At 38.4% G+C, this 14,386-nt stretch overlaps 1 protein-coding gene across 1 annotated transcript; it reads right to left on the reverse strand.

Moving 5' to 3' along the window:
- Nucleotides 1-6,498: 6,498 nt before the first annotated feature.
- On the reverse strand, nt 6,499-14,176 carry SYT4 (synaptotagmin 4). The gene is made up of 4 exons (XM_065662938.1): nt 14,143-14,176; nt 10,577-11,391; nt 8,906-9,026; nt 6,499-6,806 (listed from the first exon to the last, which is right to left on the reverse strand). The coding sequence occupies exons 1-4, from the start codon at nt 14,174-14,176 to the stop codon at nt 6,499-6,501; spliced, it is 1,278 nt and encodes a 425-aa protein (XP_065519010.1).
- Between the last annotated feature and the right edge of the window lie 210 nt (nt 14,177-14,386).

A 14,386-nucleotide genomic window follows, 5' to 3' on the forward strand; every position in this document is an offset into this window, starting at 1 on the left:
AAACTCCCTGCTGCCTCAGCCACTTACAAAAATGCAAAACCACACGTCTTCTTACAGCTCAGTCACCTAAAAAATTCCCCTTTAAGAGACTGCCCAAAGAGGAAGAATAAGATTCAGTAATGAATGAAACCTCCTTTGTCAGAACTAGAGGAAGCTGAGCATTTCCCAGTTAGGCCCAACCTCTTCTTTAATGGCTTATAAGCCTGGTGCTCATTGTCTGTCCAGATCCAGACAGAGCTGGGGAGGAGTCTGGCCTTTGTTGGAGATTGGTTTTTGGAGAGGGGAAAGTTAGAAGCCTGTAACTTCTGGCAGCAGCCAGAAGAGCATGTGTCCGCACTATCAGTGTCAGCTTTCAGCACAAGTACAAGTACCTTGCCCTGAGAATAGAAATCAGGGATTTATTATCAGAGTCAGCTGAACCCAAACTTTGTTCCTTCACAGAGAGTAAAAGGACCGTGGTATTCAGTGGAGATACCCTCCCCCTGGGGATGGAGGCCTAATCTGCTGACCTGCCCTGAAGCTACAGCACCAAGGTCTGGTGCTTGTCATGAGGTTAGGATCCAGGATCTTGCCAGAGTTTGTCTAGCTGTCAGACTATTACACCTCTTCTACCTGGGTACCAACAGTACTGCTATAGGCAATCCAGAGCATTTCAAGGTTGACTGCAGAGTGCTGGGGCAGGGGTAAGCCATGGAGGCCTAACTGGCGTCTCCTGGGATCTGTTACTGAGGTTTTAGCGGTTGAGTAGGAGTCAACTCATCTGTCAGGACAATGCCTGATTGTGTTGCTGGTGGTATAATCACAACATTCACATCTGTGACTGCAGGACACTCTGGTCATGTACAAAGTACTTCAAATGCACAACAGCAAAACTGGCATACCACTGCTGACACGACAGCAACACAGTAAAGACTATAACTTCTCCCTTTTCTCTTCTTACCAACTTTGAATCTTTGTTCTGAAATAGAAATTTCTGCTATGCTGCAACTCCAGTCAGTGCTCCAAAGCTGCCTCCAGACCCAAAGTCATATTAGAATCATAGAATCATAGAATAGTTAGGGTTGGAAAGGACCTTAAGATCGTCTAGTTACAACCCCCCTGCCATGGACAGGGACACCTCTCACTAAACCATCCCACACAAGGCTTCATCCAACCTGGCCTTGAACACCGCCAGGGATGAAGCACACACAACCTCCCTCGGCAACCGATTCCAGTGTCTCACCACCCTAACAGGAAAGAATTTCCTCCTTATATCCAATCTAAACTTCCCCTGTTTAAGTTTTAACCTGTTACCCCGTGTCCTGTCAGTACAGTCCCTGACAAAGAGTCCCTCCCCAGCATCCCTATAGGCCCCCTTCAGGTACTGGAAGACTGCTATTAGGTCTCCACACAGCCTTCTCTTCTCCAGGATGAAAAGCCCTAACTTCCTCAGCCTATCTTCATACGGGAGGTGCTCCAGTCCCCTGATCATCCTCGTGGCCCTCCTCTGGACTTGTTCCAGCAGTTCCATGTCCTTTTTATGTTGAGGACACCAGAACTGCACACAATGCTCCAGGTGAGGTCTCACAAGAGCAGAGTAGAGGGGCAGGATCACCTCCTTCGACCTGTTGGTCACACTCCTTTCGATGCAGCCCAGGATGCGGTTGGCTTTCTGGGCTGCGAGCGCACACTGCCGGCTCATGTTCATTTTCTCATTGACCAGCACCCCCAAGTCCTTCTCTGCAGGGCCGCTCTGAATCTCTTCTTTGCCCAGTCTGTAGCTGTGCCTGGGATTGCTCCGACCCAGGTGTAGGACCTTGCACTTGTTGTGGTTGAACTTCATAAGGTTGGCATCAGCCCACCTTACAAGCGTATCAAGGTCCCTCTGGATGGCATCCCTTCCCTCCAGCGTATCAACTGGACCACACAACACTCAACAACAGCTCTTTAATGGTGGAAGGTTAAAGATATTGTGGAAAAACCTGTGTGAACTGCATAGAACTTTTTGAATTAAGGTAATTATTCAGGAGTCATCAGCAGAGCAATGCAAATGAGTACCAGTTCCAGTCACAGCAGCTGTATGACTGCCATGAGCAGCTTTATGGGACCTCATGAATAAGAGAGCACAGATAAGAAGATAGCAGCTTATGCAGAACATATTTGAATCTCGTTTGAGGAAAAGAAGTGTCCTTCGTGGTCATCTGTGGTTATGTATTATTACTGTGTGTGCAGCGTGTTGCTATCAGTGATGCTGTATAAATACAAAGGTCTTACTGAATAGTGCTACACCTCAGGAATCACATCTCCTACAAAGAGGAGGACATCTGCAAAGACTCTCTTGAGGAGCAATTATCTATAGCGACAATTTGAGGTATAAAAAACAATCATGACAGGAGCCTTCAAACTTCCCTGGTGCATGGTTGGAGAATCTAAAGACATTCTTGATCTCTGTCCTGAAGAAGAGGGTCTGATGTGTAACCCATATGAGTCACTGTTGTTGGAGAACCATAAAATGCAAGGAAGGAAAAAAGAAGTGTCTGCATAGGATGGAAAAGAGCAGTCTCACGCTTGATACCTGTCTGTTTGGAACAGGATATTCACCAGACAGAATATACCAGCTTATACCCATAAAAGATGATCCATTTCATGCATTTGGCTAGTGGATCCTTTCACTTATTTTTGTGACAATGGTCAGGGATCCCTTCCAGATAATTGTTTGTAGTCTCACAATGGCAGTCACTAAATGGCAGTCTGTACCCCAGTTACAACTACCTTCTTCTTTCCCTAGCTTTTGGTTCTGTGCTGGTAAAATACTCTGATAAGGTCAGAGACCACAGCAGCAAAGTTTATACTGGTGTATAGCATCAGAAGGATGTTTTCTCTATCTCATCTTCCAGACTCACCTGACAAGCCAGTGCCTAACATGACTTCCTTACATCAAAGGAAGTAAGTGTGGTACAGTGTGATTGTCCAAGAGATATTTTTTACTTCTGGAAAAAAAATGGAATGTCGCCAGGATTCAAGTTGCAGTATGACTTGCATTTTACTTCTTCCATGCAGTATGCTAGAAATGAGTCTTGTTTACATCTATATACCAGGCCCTGCAGGGCCTCTGTAGCTCTCAGGTTTTGTCATGGGCCATGTCTCAGGTCTTAGCCTGAGAGTACAGTAGCTTTCAAGACAAAGGTAAGTATGCAGCAAGAAACTAGGAATAAAGAACTTGTGATATGCCTGGATAGTATTTGGCAGTACAAGTCTAATCTACCTCTGTGAGAAGACGAAGTGTTTGCAAGTCAAATGTTTTTGGACAGAGACAAGAGAGAGTAAGTCACGAATACAAGGAACAGCAGGAATCTTCTGAAAAGATACATTGATGGGATAATTGTTTTGGGATGGAATGAACAAAAGCAGCAGTTTATTCTTGTCTTACACACATGGCACAACATACAGAACCAGCACAAATAACTTACTTACAAAATCTCATACACCATGCTTCCTCTTGAATAGCTTCTATTAAGTTACAACACCATAACAAATCAGGTATTTAGTTACGACAGATCTCCAGACACGGGTAGTCTCCCATTCAAGGAGTTATTATTTTTGTAAGCTACTTAGACAAACATCATTTTTTACATGTTTAATACAGTACAGTATCCTTAACAGAATTCAAGATATTCACAATGAGAATTTAATACTTTATAAAACAGCAGAATTCCTCATCTCAACACAGTTCCGCATTCACTCCTGCCTTGTCTGGTTTACAGATGTGTTACAAGTCGTCTTTACTCAACTTTCCAAGCTAAGCATTGCTTTATATGAAGCTCTATTTACAGGGTTCTTTTAGATTTAATTAAAATGTATTTTCTTCTCTTTTCAATTCCTATCCCCTATCCCCAACAACAACTGCCATTTAGCTGGTAGAAATATTAACCCTTAAACTGCTATAGAAACTTGGAAAAAAAAAATTGGTGACAACTTGTTGGATGCAAAATGAAAGGTGGTCACAGCCCATCATTAATTCAAAAAGCTGGAGGGTTTTTTTCTCCTAATGTCAGAATGTCCATTGGAGGCATATGACTCCTTTCATCTGTTTTTGAGAGATAACACGCTACTTATGGGCTAACACACAAAACCTCAGGTTTTTTAATTACAAGCTCTACCACTCTTTCATGCAATCACTTTCAGGAGAAAGTTCTTTCCTCACTAGAAATTGTAACTACTCTAGTTGTGTGGTACTGACTTAAGCTTTCCCAGTCTCCATCAGATCAAATAGTGTCAATCCCCTTATTGACATTGGTGGGTTGACTCACAAGAAGAGTTTTGCTCTGTGATTGCACTTCGAACCCTACTGAAACCTGTGAGCATCTTTCCTTTGATTTGGTGGCTTTGGATTAGCTCTGCTTGAACGTGGCTGGTAAACTCTAGCCCTTAAGCAGTTAGTCAGCTTTCTAAAGAAATAATCAAAAAAGATTCCTCTCTTTTATACATACAATACGCAGGGTTTTTTTACATTGAGCATTATCATAAAAAGCATGTTTATGTTATTTTGAAAATGTATTTTTACAGAAATTTATAAACACTGTTATATCAAACACATTCTCAAAAACTGGAGAAAATACCGACACAAAACCTGGAAGATCCTCAATGGAATTCTTCCAGTACTATTTGTCTACTTGCATATTTCATATTTCAGTGTCCTTTCCTGCAAACATAATTTAGCCATATGTGAACAGGTAAAGTTGACAACAAATCCCCAATAGTTCTGAATAGGACATATATCTGTTGTTTAATGAAAGCAATTGGACTTCTGATGTATGTTTTTTTTACCTGGCATGTCCATTCTGTTACTTTTACTCTCATCGAGCAGTACCTTAATTTCCAGATAGTCCCATTCACTTCAGTGGGTTAACGCATTCATACAATAAAATGATGTATGCAAAAATACTGAAAATGGTTTCCCACTTTTTAAATCCTTCTGATGTCAACAATTAGCATCATTATAGTCTTCCTTATGTATATTGTAACTGAAAATTATGTAAGAGTAATGTCTGCAAACAATTCTGTATCAGAAATCAGTGTACAAACTTTAGGAAATAATCTGCTTATACTTGTGCTGTAGTTCTGATAGCCTAAAAATCTATCTGATGGGACCAAGAGTAAATTTCACAGGTCTAAACACTTTATTTATAAACTTATGTTAGACTTGATACTCCCCCAGCCTGATGCAGTTTAAGTTTAAACATATCTATGATGTCACACTAACATGAAATCAGCATGTTATTTTCTCTTACCACCATCAGTTTTCAGTACAATTGAAATGAACATTAATGCATAAAATCTAAGTGAAACACACTTTTCAAGTCTTTTTTCTAACATAATATTGGATAAATTATAATGTGAGCTTGGTATTCTATCCTACGAAACTTTAAAAATATATTAAAAATATATTAAACTTTGTATGTTGGGAATAGTCTTACTGACTGTAATGGTATTAGTCACAGTTTGGAAAGTTAAACAGCAGAGTCAGGTTTCATTCTCTGTCTTACTATTTTGTTTGTTCATTAATGAAACAAAAGAAGAAACAGCTTCTCTTTAAGTATTACTGAATTTCTTAAAATATGATTAATGAAAAGTCATTGACTGTAATATCCTGTATGTTACCTCATCTAAACAGAAATGCTTTCCCATGGCTTGAAATGCTTAGAGTGTAATCCTTGCTAGAGGAAAAAAAAGCAAGCCATATATAAACTCAAATTCTAGCTATACTGTAACATGTACAGTCACCCGTAAAGGAGCCCTTTTAGCAAAACAGTGTGTGTTAACTTACTCAGTGATTTGAAGAATGTATATATTCCATTCACTGTAATAAAAGAAGTTATACATATATATGTGTGTGTTAAAAAATCCAATAGAGTATTTCCACACATAAAACAACTAGTTGCACATAATGTGATATGTAAAGCAAATTGCTAAAAATCTCTTAAGTCTTTGGGATGATCAAAGTATAAGTAACAAAACCTTACAAATAATGATTGAATTTTCATAAAAGAAGGTTTTTGATGGGGTGCCAGAAAGAATTCTCCTCCTGCTCACCCTTATTACCCATGGCTTTTTGGATAGAAAACCAAACTTCCCCAGTAAGCCACAGGTGGTGTTTTAAGATCTAGAGATATATTTTAATGAGGTTATCTCCTGTATAGCAGTATTAATAAGGTTTTCAGTGACTTTTTCATAAAACATAGTCTGATTTTAAGGAGTTTATAGAGATTTGAAAGTTTCAGGCTATTTGAACTCTAGAAGAATACAAATCTGATCCAATTACGTTAAAAACTAATGAAATAGAAATTCCTTTATTTGCTGTGAAAATTTAGTTACCTTCTGTTCTGAAAATTCAATCCAGTTTTTATTCCCCCACTCCTCCCTAAAAAAAGTCTTGTAATTATACATAATAAAGAAAGAAAAATGCTCCTTGCCTATGGATATATGTAGTTCTTCAAGTTCCAACCCCTCTCTAAGCTGCTAACCATCACACAACATATGCCATTTGGCAATTTGTCTCCTAGGATATTCACAAATTTCTTTCCAGTGCTCTCCACCTGTTCCTTCAGCTGAGCATCCCAAGGTTAACCGGCCAATAACCTCGTTCCTTGACCCCCTATCTGAATCTAAGACCAAAAATTCAATGCTGATATCATCAAGGCCCTCACAAGGAATGTCAAACACAAACAATTCATTGAACACTGCATTAGGGGTGCATTTCTTCACGTGCGTTTTCTTTTTAGAAATCCTCTTCTTAGCATGGTACAGGTTCACTTTGACATAAGGGTCTGCAATGAAAAGAAAGAGCACAGATCGACTATTGAACAGTGTTGCTCATAGATTTCTTGATTTAGTTAGTGGTAAATTTCTTAATGTACCAACATAATTACAGAACAGTGAGGAGATGTTTCAAGTTATTAAAGATGATTCACCTCATGTAATAGCCGTGTTTACATCTGAATTAGTCCCTTCAAGCTCCCTTTATGGTCACCAAAGAAGTAATCAAGATAGTCAAGTTTAGGGCATGATTCATTTGACCACCTTTGCATGTAGTAGAGATGTTATTAGGGTTAATTTACTACAGGGCAGGATTTATCTCATGAAGGAGATACCTATGTTTGATCAGATGTGTTGGTGATTCATTTTATTAGGTTTATTAGGAGACCTCAACACCAGTGATCAAGGAACCAGGGAGGTTGTCAGCTTCTGAGTAAAAAAGTTCCCATCTTCCTAAGGAGATTGAGTTATGCAGTTGTTCTGTGGGGTAAATTGTTAGTTTACTCCATAGAAATACCACTTCACACTCCTCCCTGTGCAAGATTTTTGTTGGAAGGAGGGGCAAGTCACAGAGGAAGTAAGGACTTTCAGAATGTTACTGACACCCAAATATCTGTTGAACCTACCCTTGCTGATGAACAGCAAATGGTGAAGAACTGTCTGAATTAACTATATACACCGTCTAGGTGTAGCATGTCTGTCTATATCTCTTAAAAGTATTATATTCCTGTTACAGTTAGCAAGGTTACACTGAGGGAAGCAGAAAAAGCAAACAAACTTTATATTTTTTTTAAGAAGAGATAAGGTAAACAAATATACAGAAGAGATACAGTAAACAAAAATTTGCATGTGCTGTAGGATCCAGGGGGCTGCCGAGACTAGAAGGGCTTTTCTTGTCATGTTATTTTCCCACCTGGGTGAACCTCAGCCAGACTTGGTCTGTTGAGGACAGCCTGCTGTGTTCATGAAACCTCCGCTATCTGCTGTTATGCGGTTGATTATTGAAAGTATGTATACTATCTTATAGTGGACTGAACTGTTGGGCTCCATTTATATCCTTTCACCTTATGATGTGTGAATGAAATTGAGATCAGGAGGACTTTCCCATGTAAAAGGGAGTTGTCTATAGATTTGTTGTATTGGAACCAGGACGTGTTAACTTTCTAGGTAAATGGCAGGATTTCTTGGTATGAGAAGTAGAAGGCCCATATTGTAGTAATTATGATTCAGTGGTTCCCAAAATTACTTCCTATTCAGCTTCTTTCAAAAAACCCTGTGCAGTGAAATTGGTCCCATACAGAATTAACAGACAATGTGATACTACTTGTATAGTCTTTTGCTGTGTAGTGCTTATTACGTGTGGTTTTCCTTTAGTATATTTTACATTAAATTTCATTCTGTTACTATGTTATCTGGCATTAATGTGCATCTAAGTACAATTCTAGCATTAACCTCAAAGGAGGTTCCACAGAATGGCACAAGACCAGGAGAAGGCAGTGCAGAAACTGCTCATTAGTGAACCCCAAATACAACTCATGATTGTTGTTCATGATGTTGAAGCCCAAGTACAGCTCATGATAAAGCATAGGTGTTAAGTTACAACCTATTGCCAGTACTGGCATAGTTCACCTTTTTGTGATGAAAATAAGCTTTAGTGCTCTGTGGGCAAGATTCAGCACAGATCTAACTGGTTGTTTTTCTTGGTGCTAAGCTGAAATAACCCATTGGATGATCTCACTCAACACTGATCTTCTACAAATAAACTATTTTTTTTCTTTTTTTCTTTTTCATAACTAAAAGCCTTTTGTATCTGAAAGCACCATTCCATACTTATGGCAGATGGGTTTTGCTCAAGACAATCACAAAACTCATCCATTTCCACTGTGAACAGATGTCATGTTTTTTTAATGTGATTGAAGAACAAATTTGTAAAATACATACTCTGGAAAATAAAGCATTGACCCAGATATAATAAAATTAATAGACTGCAAATAATAGAGAACATTTCTGAATTTATGGGATATTTTTTGTCTTTGAAATGCCACATTTCAGCTCACTTCTGTCTGTTTGGCTTATGTTCTTAGGGCATATTCATGAGCAAAACCATTACCTGATAATCCTGACACATCAGATTTAGGTAGATGCCTGGCTTTTAAAACAACCACAGTAAGCGTGTTTGTTGTAGACTGATAACAGAGAGAGATCAGCAATTCTCCACGCCCAGATGATTTCTGAAGAAATTAAAAAAGAGAGAAAAAAAACTAGCTATAAGCAATTTCTATTGACCAAGCTTAAAACCAGAATTAAGAAGATTTATGAAATGTCACATCACTGTATTCTCGGAAATGGTGTAAAAGTATAAAGTTTGTGGAGCTATGCTGCTTTACATAGCAAATATAATTTCCCTCAACTGTAGTTATATAACTCTTCTTATAATAGGTTATTAGACTGAACAAAAAATAAATTAGTAAATAAATGAAAATATAGGTTGACATGACATCATTATCTTCAGAGATGAGAAATGAAACTCTACATCATAAGAAAAAAGTCTTAGTGAATGTAAAAGATATTAAGCAAACCAAAATTTCATATAGATATATTGAAAAAAAATCTAGTAAAGTTAAATAAAAAGAATCTTCACTAAAGTTTTTTAAACAGGAAGGATTCGAATGGTTAGTGAATTTTCATCCCTGACACTTTCTGAAGTATCTTTGATTACAAGAAATAAAGAGGAGATTGAAGATTTTCACTATGATAATTAGATTTTAATTTTTAGGAGTATTTTACTTCACGAATTAAAGGAAAGCAATGGAAACAAACAAAAATAATACCTTATATACCAGAAAACCTAATAGGTTATCAATAAAATATCACTGACATAGTTATAGCTCTAGTATAGTGACAGAATTGCAAAATAACAGCATTAGTTATAGGTATGTTGTCTGGTAGACATTTATTTGATTTGGCAGTACGCTTGCTCTCTGAAAACAACCAAATTGAAAGTCAATACACATTCCACTTCCTTAGCAGAGACTAGGAGACAAGGGTGTGATGCATGTGCATTTCTGTGGTTCAGCTGTGGTGGTTGTAAATGATCTTTACATTCTGAATTCATATTATATAATATGAAATGTTTTTATCCCAGTGAAGTATGTTTTGGCATTGACTTCAGTAAGTCTTTGGCTTCTCCCTTGTGTCTTACTATCCTTAACAGACCTGCAGCTTGTGTCACTGTTCATAAGAGAGAAGGTAGTAACAGCACTGAAGTGCAAGAACATACTACTGCATCAACACTGGTCTCTAACAGGTTCCAGTTCCTTCAATGAAGACTGTATTCACTAAGAATCTGCTATAAAACCCATGTAGCTGAAATGAAAGATTTACACTGAGTTCAATAACTTTTAAGAAAGAATGGTATCAAACAGAAAAGGAGAGGGAGGAGAAGTGGAATAATGCATACATATTTGCATTCTTTTCTCTTAAAGCAAATTAATGTGGATTGAGGCCTTTTGACCTAATGTAAATGTGTCCACTCAAACCTGCTGGAACCAGCTGAATAAGCATGTAGAGTTCAGGACATTAGCAATTTCTTGCAACATGCTCATTGTAATGTTCTTTCATTAGATTTGTGTAATTGCTTCCTCATATTGTCATGAAAGCATCTCAATGACTTGCATGATCGGCTTGGTCCCTTTTCTTTCCAAAATGGCAGCAGCATTACATAGGAATCATAACTAACACTAGCACAATGCTTTTAATGTTTAAATAAGAAATATGTTACCCTAACATTTCTTTTGATGATCTCTCTGTCCATTAGCAGTCTTCCTTCTGACAGTTCAATTCCTGCGAGGGGAATGAGGACTTCTCCAATGACATCATCTCTGGAAAACCTGTCAAAGCTCAAGATCATAAAGTGGAGTGTTAAGTCTTGAATTTGGCTATAGGGGATCCCATAAAATGTGAAAGTTTCATCGAAAGCTGGATCTAAAGTTTTTCTCAGCACTCTGGTTTTCACTTTGTGCTTTTTCTCAGGCAGGATGGTCATTTTGATGTAGGGATCAGAAGTCATTGACTGCTCATCCATTGCTGGCAGCCCACGTGCTTCTTTGATGTTCACTACAAACGCCTTTTTCTCAAAGTTGTACTCTAAGGAGAAAAACAGGGTTCCTAGCTTGTCTTGTTTATCTTCAGAAGACAGCGAAGTGATTGATTTTAAACTATCAGGGGATACTGAGTCTTTCTTCCTTTCTGCAAAATGCTCAGGAGACAAATTTTCAAGATCTGAAGAGCTCTGGATTTTAGTGGTTGCTTTGGGGAAGTTGCCATTTAGATCTCTCTTCTCCAGGTCAAGATGGAGAGAATTCTTTGGCATAGATGACTTGCTCTTTGATTCACTTTTATCATCTGCTCCAAACTTCTTCTTACTGTTGAGATTCTCAGGGTAAATATCAACCCCCTTCAGAACATGGACAAACTTATACGGAGGTGTCTTATTGGATTTGGAAGATTTACGCTGGCAGCAGATCCAAGCAAAAAGGGAGACAGAGAAGACAAGGCCAAATGCACTAAAGATCCCAACCACTGTAGGAATTTCATCTGCAAATCAAATAAATAGCAACAAGCACATAAGCAGTAATACCTTGGACTCTGTGTGATATTTAGTAAGGTAGTAGTTTACTAAGAAAAACAAAACCTGACATGAGATGGTAATCGCAGGATCGACAAACTGAAAGTGCTTTTCACTGTACATATTGCTCGCCATCTGCTGGCATAAATGTGTAGTAGTCCTATACTAGGGCGTGCTTGCTGTGTTAGTACTTTTCCATACACAGTGTTTGGGAGGAAAATACTATTCCCATCCTAATAGTAATAACCATTAGTAACTGCTTGACTATCTCCTCTCTCTGTGTGTAGTTTCTTAGTTTACATGTCTTAGAGTAATAGCAATTTTCAGAAGGTTTCAGCTTTGAGTTTATGGAGCTTTGTTGGTTAGATAAAACAGATTCCGAAATACACATCACTTAGAGATACATCATCTGCTTTTCACACTGTTTCAAAGAAGACTTTGTACACTCAATTAACTCATTTTTTATGGTCTGATCCTATAATTGCCTGGAGGTACCTCCTGAAAGAACTGAGTTTAATTGGAGATTATAACACTTAACAGTATCAGTGGGATTTTCAGTACTTTGCAGGAGGAAGTCTATCAAGAAAATTTAGAATAATTATATACCAAGTGTCTTTTCCCAATGTGACACTGGGCAGTCATATGTGAGTTCAAAGTTGAAAACACTATTAAGTCTATAATTAATAGCCACTAAGTTTTTGCATTTAAGATGCTATGAATCAAGGCTATGGGGAGTTTACAGGAAGGGTCACTACTTTTTAAGGGTGTGTAAGAAAAACACATAAACATAATTCTTTTCTACCTCAACATGAATCCTGTACTTAAAGTGAATAATGAGAAAACTGAGCAAGTGTTGCAACCTCAGTTGTCATATGGATACATTAGTCACATATAGAGCATCATTAGCCCTTCAAAGCATGCATCAGAGGATAAGTGAGCACACCTAACTGGAAATCCAGTTTTACCAATAAGTAACATTATTTGAGTTTAAACCTCCCACAACATAACAATCAGAGCTTAATCTTTATTCCCTGCAACAGAGGAAGACCAATAGAATATTAATGGAATGACATTGTGCATAAAGGCAATTATATAACAGTTCTGCTTCTCTTGCAAATGAGTATCAGACCATTCTGGATGAGAAAAGCAAATCTATTCCCCTTTATGTATTACTAAAACAGCTTCGTCCAGGTAAAAGCGGAGCAGATAGATGTGCCCCAGTATACCTTTGCTTTTTAGTGGGATGATTTTAAAAAATCTACAACCGTATTATCAGAGCAAAGAAGGACATAGTGTTACAGCACAGAAAGGATAAGGCCTGTCTATTAATTTCTTCTGATAATATTAATGTAACTTTCCCCTTGGCTGCAGACTCTATCAGTCTGCATGCTTAATTGTAAGAACTTAATGAAATGCCTGAACATTATATACATATACAAAAAGTATTTTTAATAAGTTAAGCACGTGGCTCTGAGTTTCAAGAATTCCCTGAGCTGCAAAAATTTTAATATACATAGTAGAAAGGTAGAAAGCAAGAAGTAATTGAGAAGTAATCAGAATACTTTAGTAGGTTTTAAGAATGATTTGCACGTTTGTTATGTTTTTTCATGAGATGATGCACTTTTTACAATAATGGATATTATGCTATACTTTAATCCTACAGCAGTGGTAGAATCAATTTGATGGTTGAAATATTAATTTGCTTTCTTAAATAAGTAATTAGATAAGCATGATGTCATAAGTGTAGTTAGAAATATCAAATGGGTGGGGTAGGAAACAAGATGAAATGGTAACTGAAATGGGTTTATATTTATAACTAAGTATGTTGAAACCTGCATTTCTTGTAGTTTTCATAATGTAAATCAATGGGTCAACATTGAAAACAGTGTGTTAATAGAAACATTACCTATTGATTCTGGGAGAAGTTTTTATTTCACTTACATGATATAAATCTGGAGTCACTTCGCTTAAGTCAATTGAATGATCCTTGAATTAAACCACTGCTAAAGCAAATATAATCTAGACGACAGTCAATATTTGTAAAACAGAGTTCAGAACCATTTCTATTTGTTACTTTTCTGAGTAAAAATGTATCTACTTTATCAGTGCATACATATGGCTGTTTCTGAAACTTCTGGTTATCACAGTTATTCACCCTACATCCAGAAATGACTAAACTGAAAAGTTCATTGTTATCATTGCTATCCTCAATGAACCCAGCTTGACTAAAATGCAGCTGTTCAGCTAAAACCACTGGGATATCATATTTTCATCTTCCTAGCAATCTCCTTTACAAGACTACCATTCACTTTAACATTTGACAAGTCCTTCTCCACAAGAAAACAGGAATGTCATTTATTCCAAGAATGTCTTGACCAAAGGTTTTGGCACAGGATGCATTTACATCGTTTAACTCTAAAGCCACGCTTTAACCAAGACAGAGAAAACAACCCCAAACCGCTCTCATCTGAAAACGCAGTTCCACAAACCACTTCATCTCTGCTGGCTGGGGAACGGGTAGGGAGGAAGGGAGACAGAAAGAAAGAAAATTCACACAACTTCTGAGAACAAGGAGAACTGAGGGAAAACAGGTTCCTCCCAACAAGATGCCTGCTGGGAGGCGTTGGGTGGCTCAGCAGAAGCTGCTTGCATGCAATTCTCCCTGGAAGGGGAGCAGTCCCCAGCCCCGAGGGCGAGAGTTGGGACTGGGACACGCTTACCGAACTGCTGGCGGCTGGCCGCGATAGGAGCCATGTTGGCGGCGTGCGCTGTCCCCGGTGCTGGAGCCTCTGTCCGCGGTGCTGGAGCCTCCGTCCGGAGCGCGGGTGCCCTCCTCCCAGAGTGCCAGGCGACCTGCCCGGAGCGCTGAACGCGCTGCCCTGCTGTTCCCCTGCTCTGCGCTCTCACAGCACCAGGGCAACCGCCTCTTCCAGCGTGTTTTGTAGGGCTTTTATTAAAAAAAAA

Source organism: Lathamus discolor, chromosome Z, assembly GCF_037157495.1.
Source record: "Lathamus discolor isolate bLatDis1 chromosome Z, bLatDis1.hap1, whole genome shotgun sequence".
Lineage (NCBI taxonomy): Eukaryota > Metazoa > Chordata > Aves > Psittaciformes > Psittacidae > Lathamus > Lathamus discolor.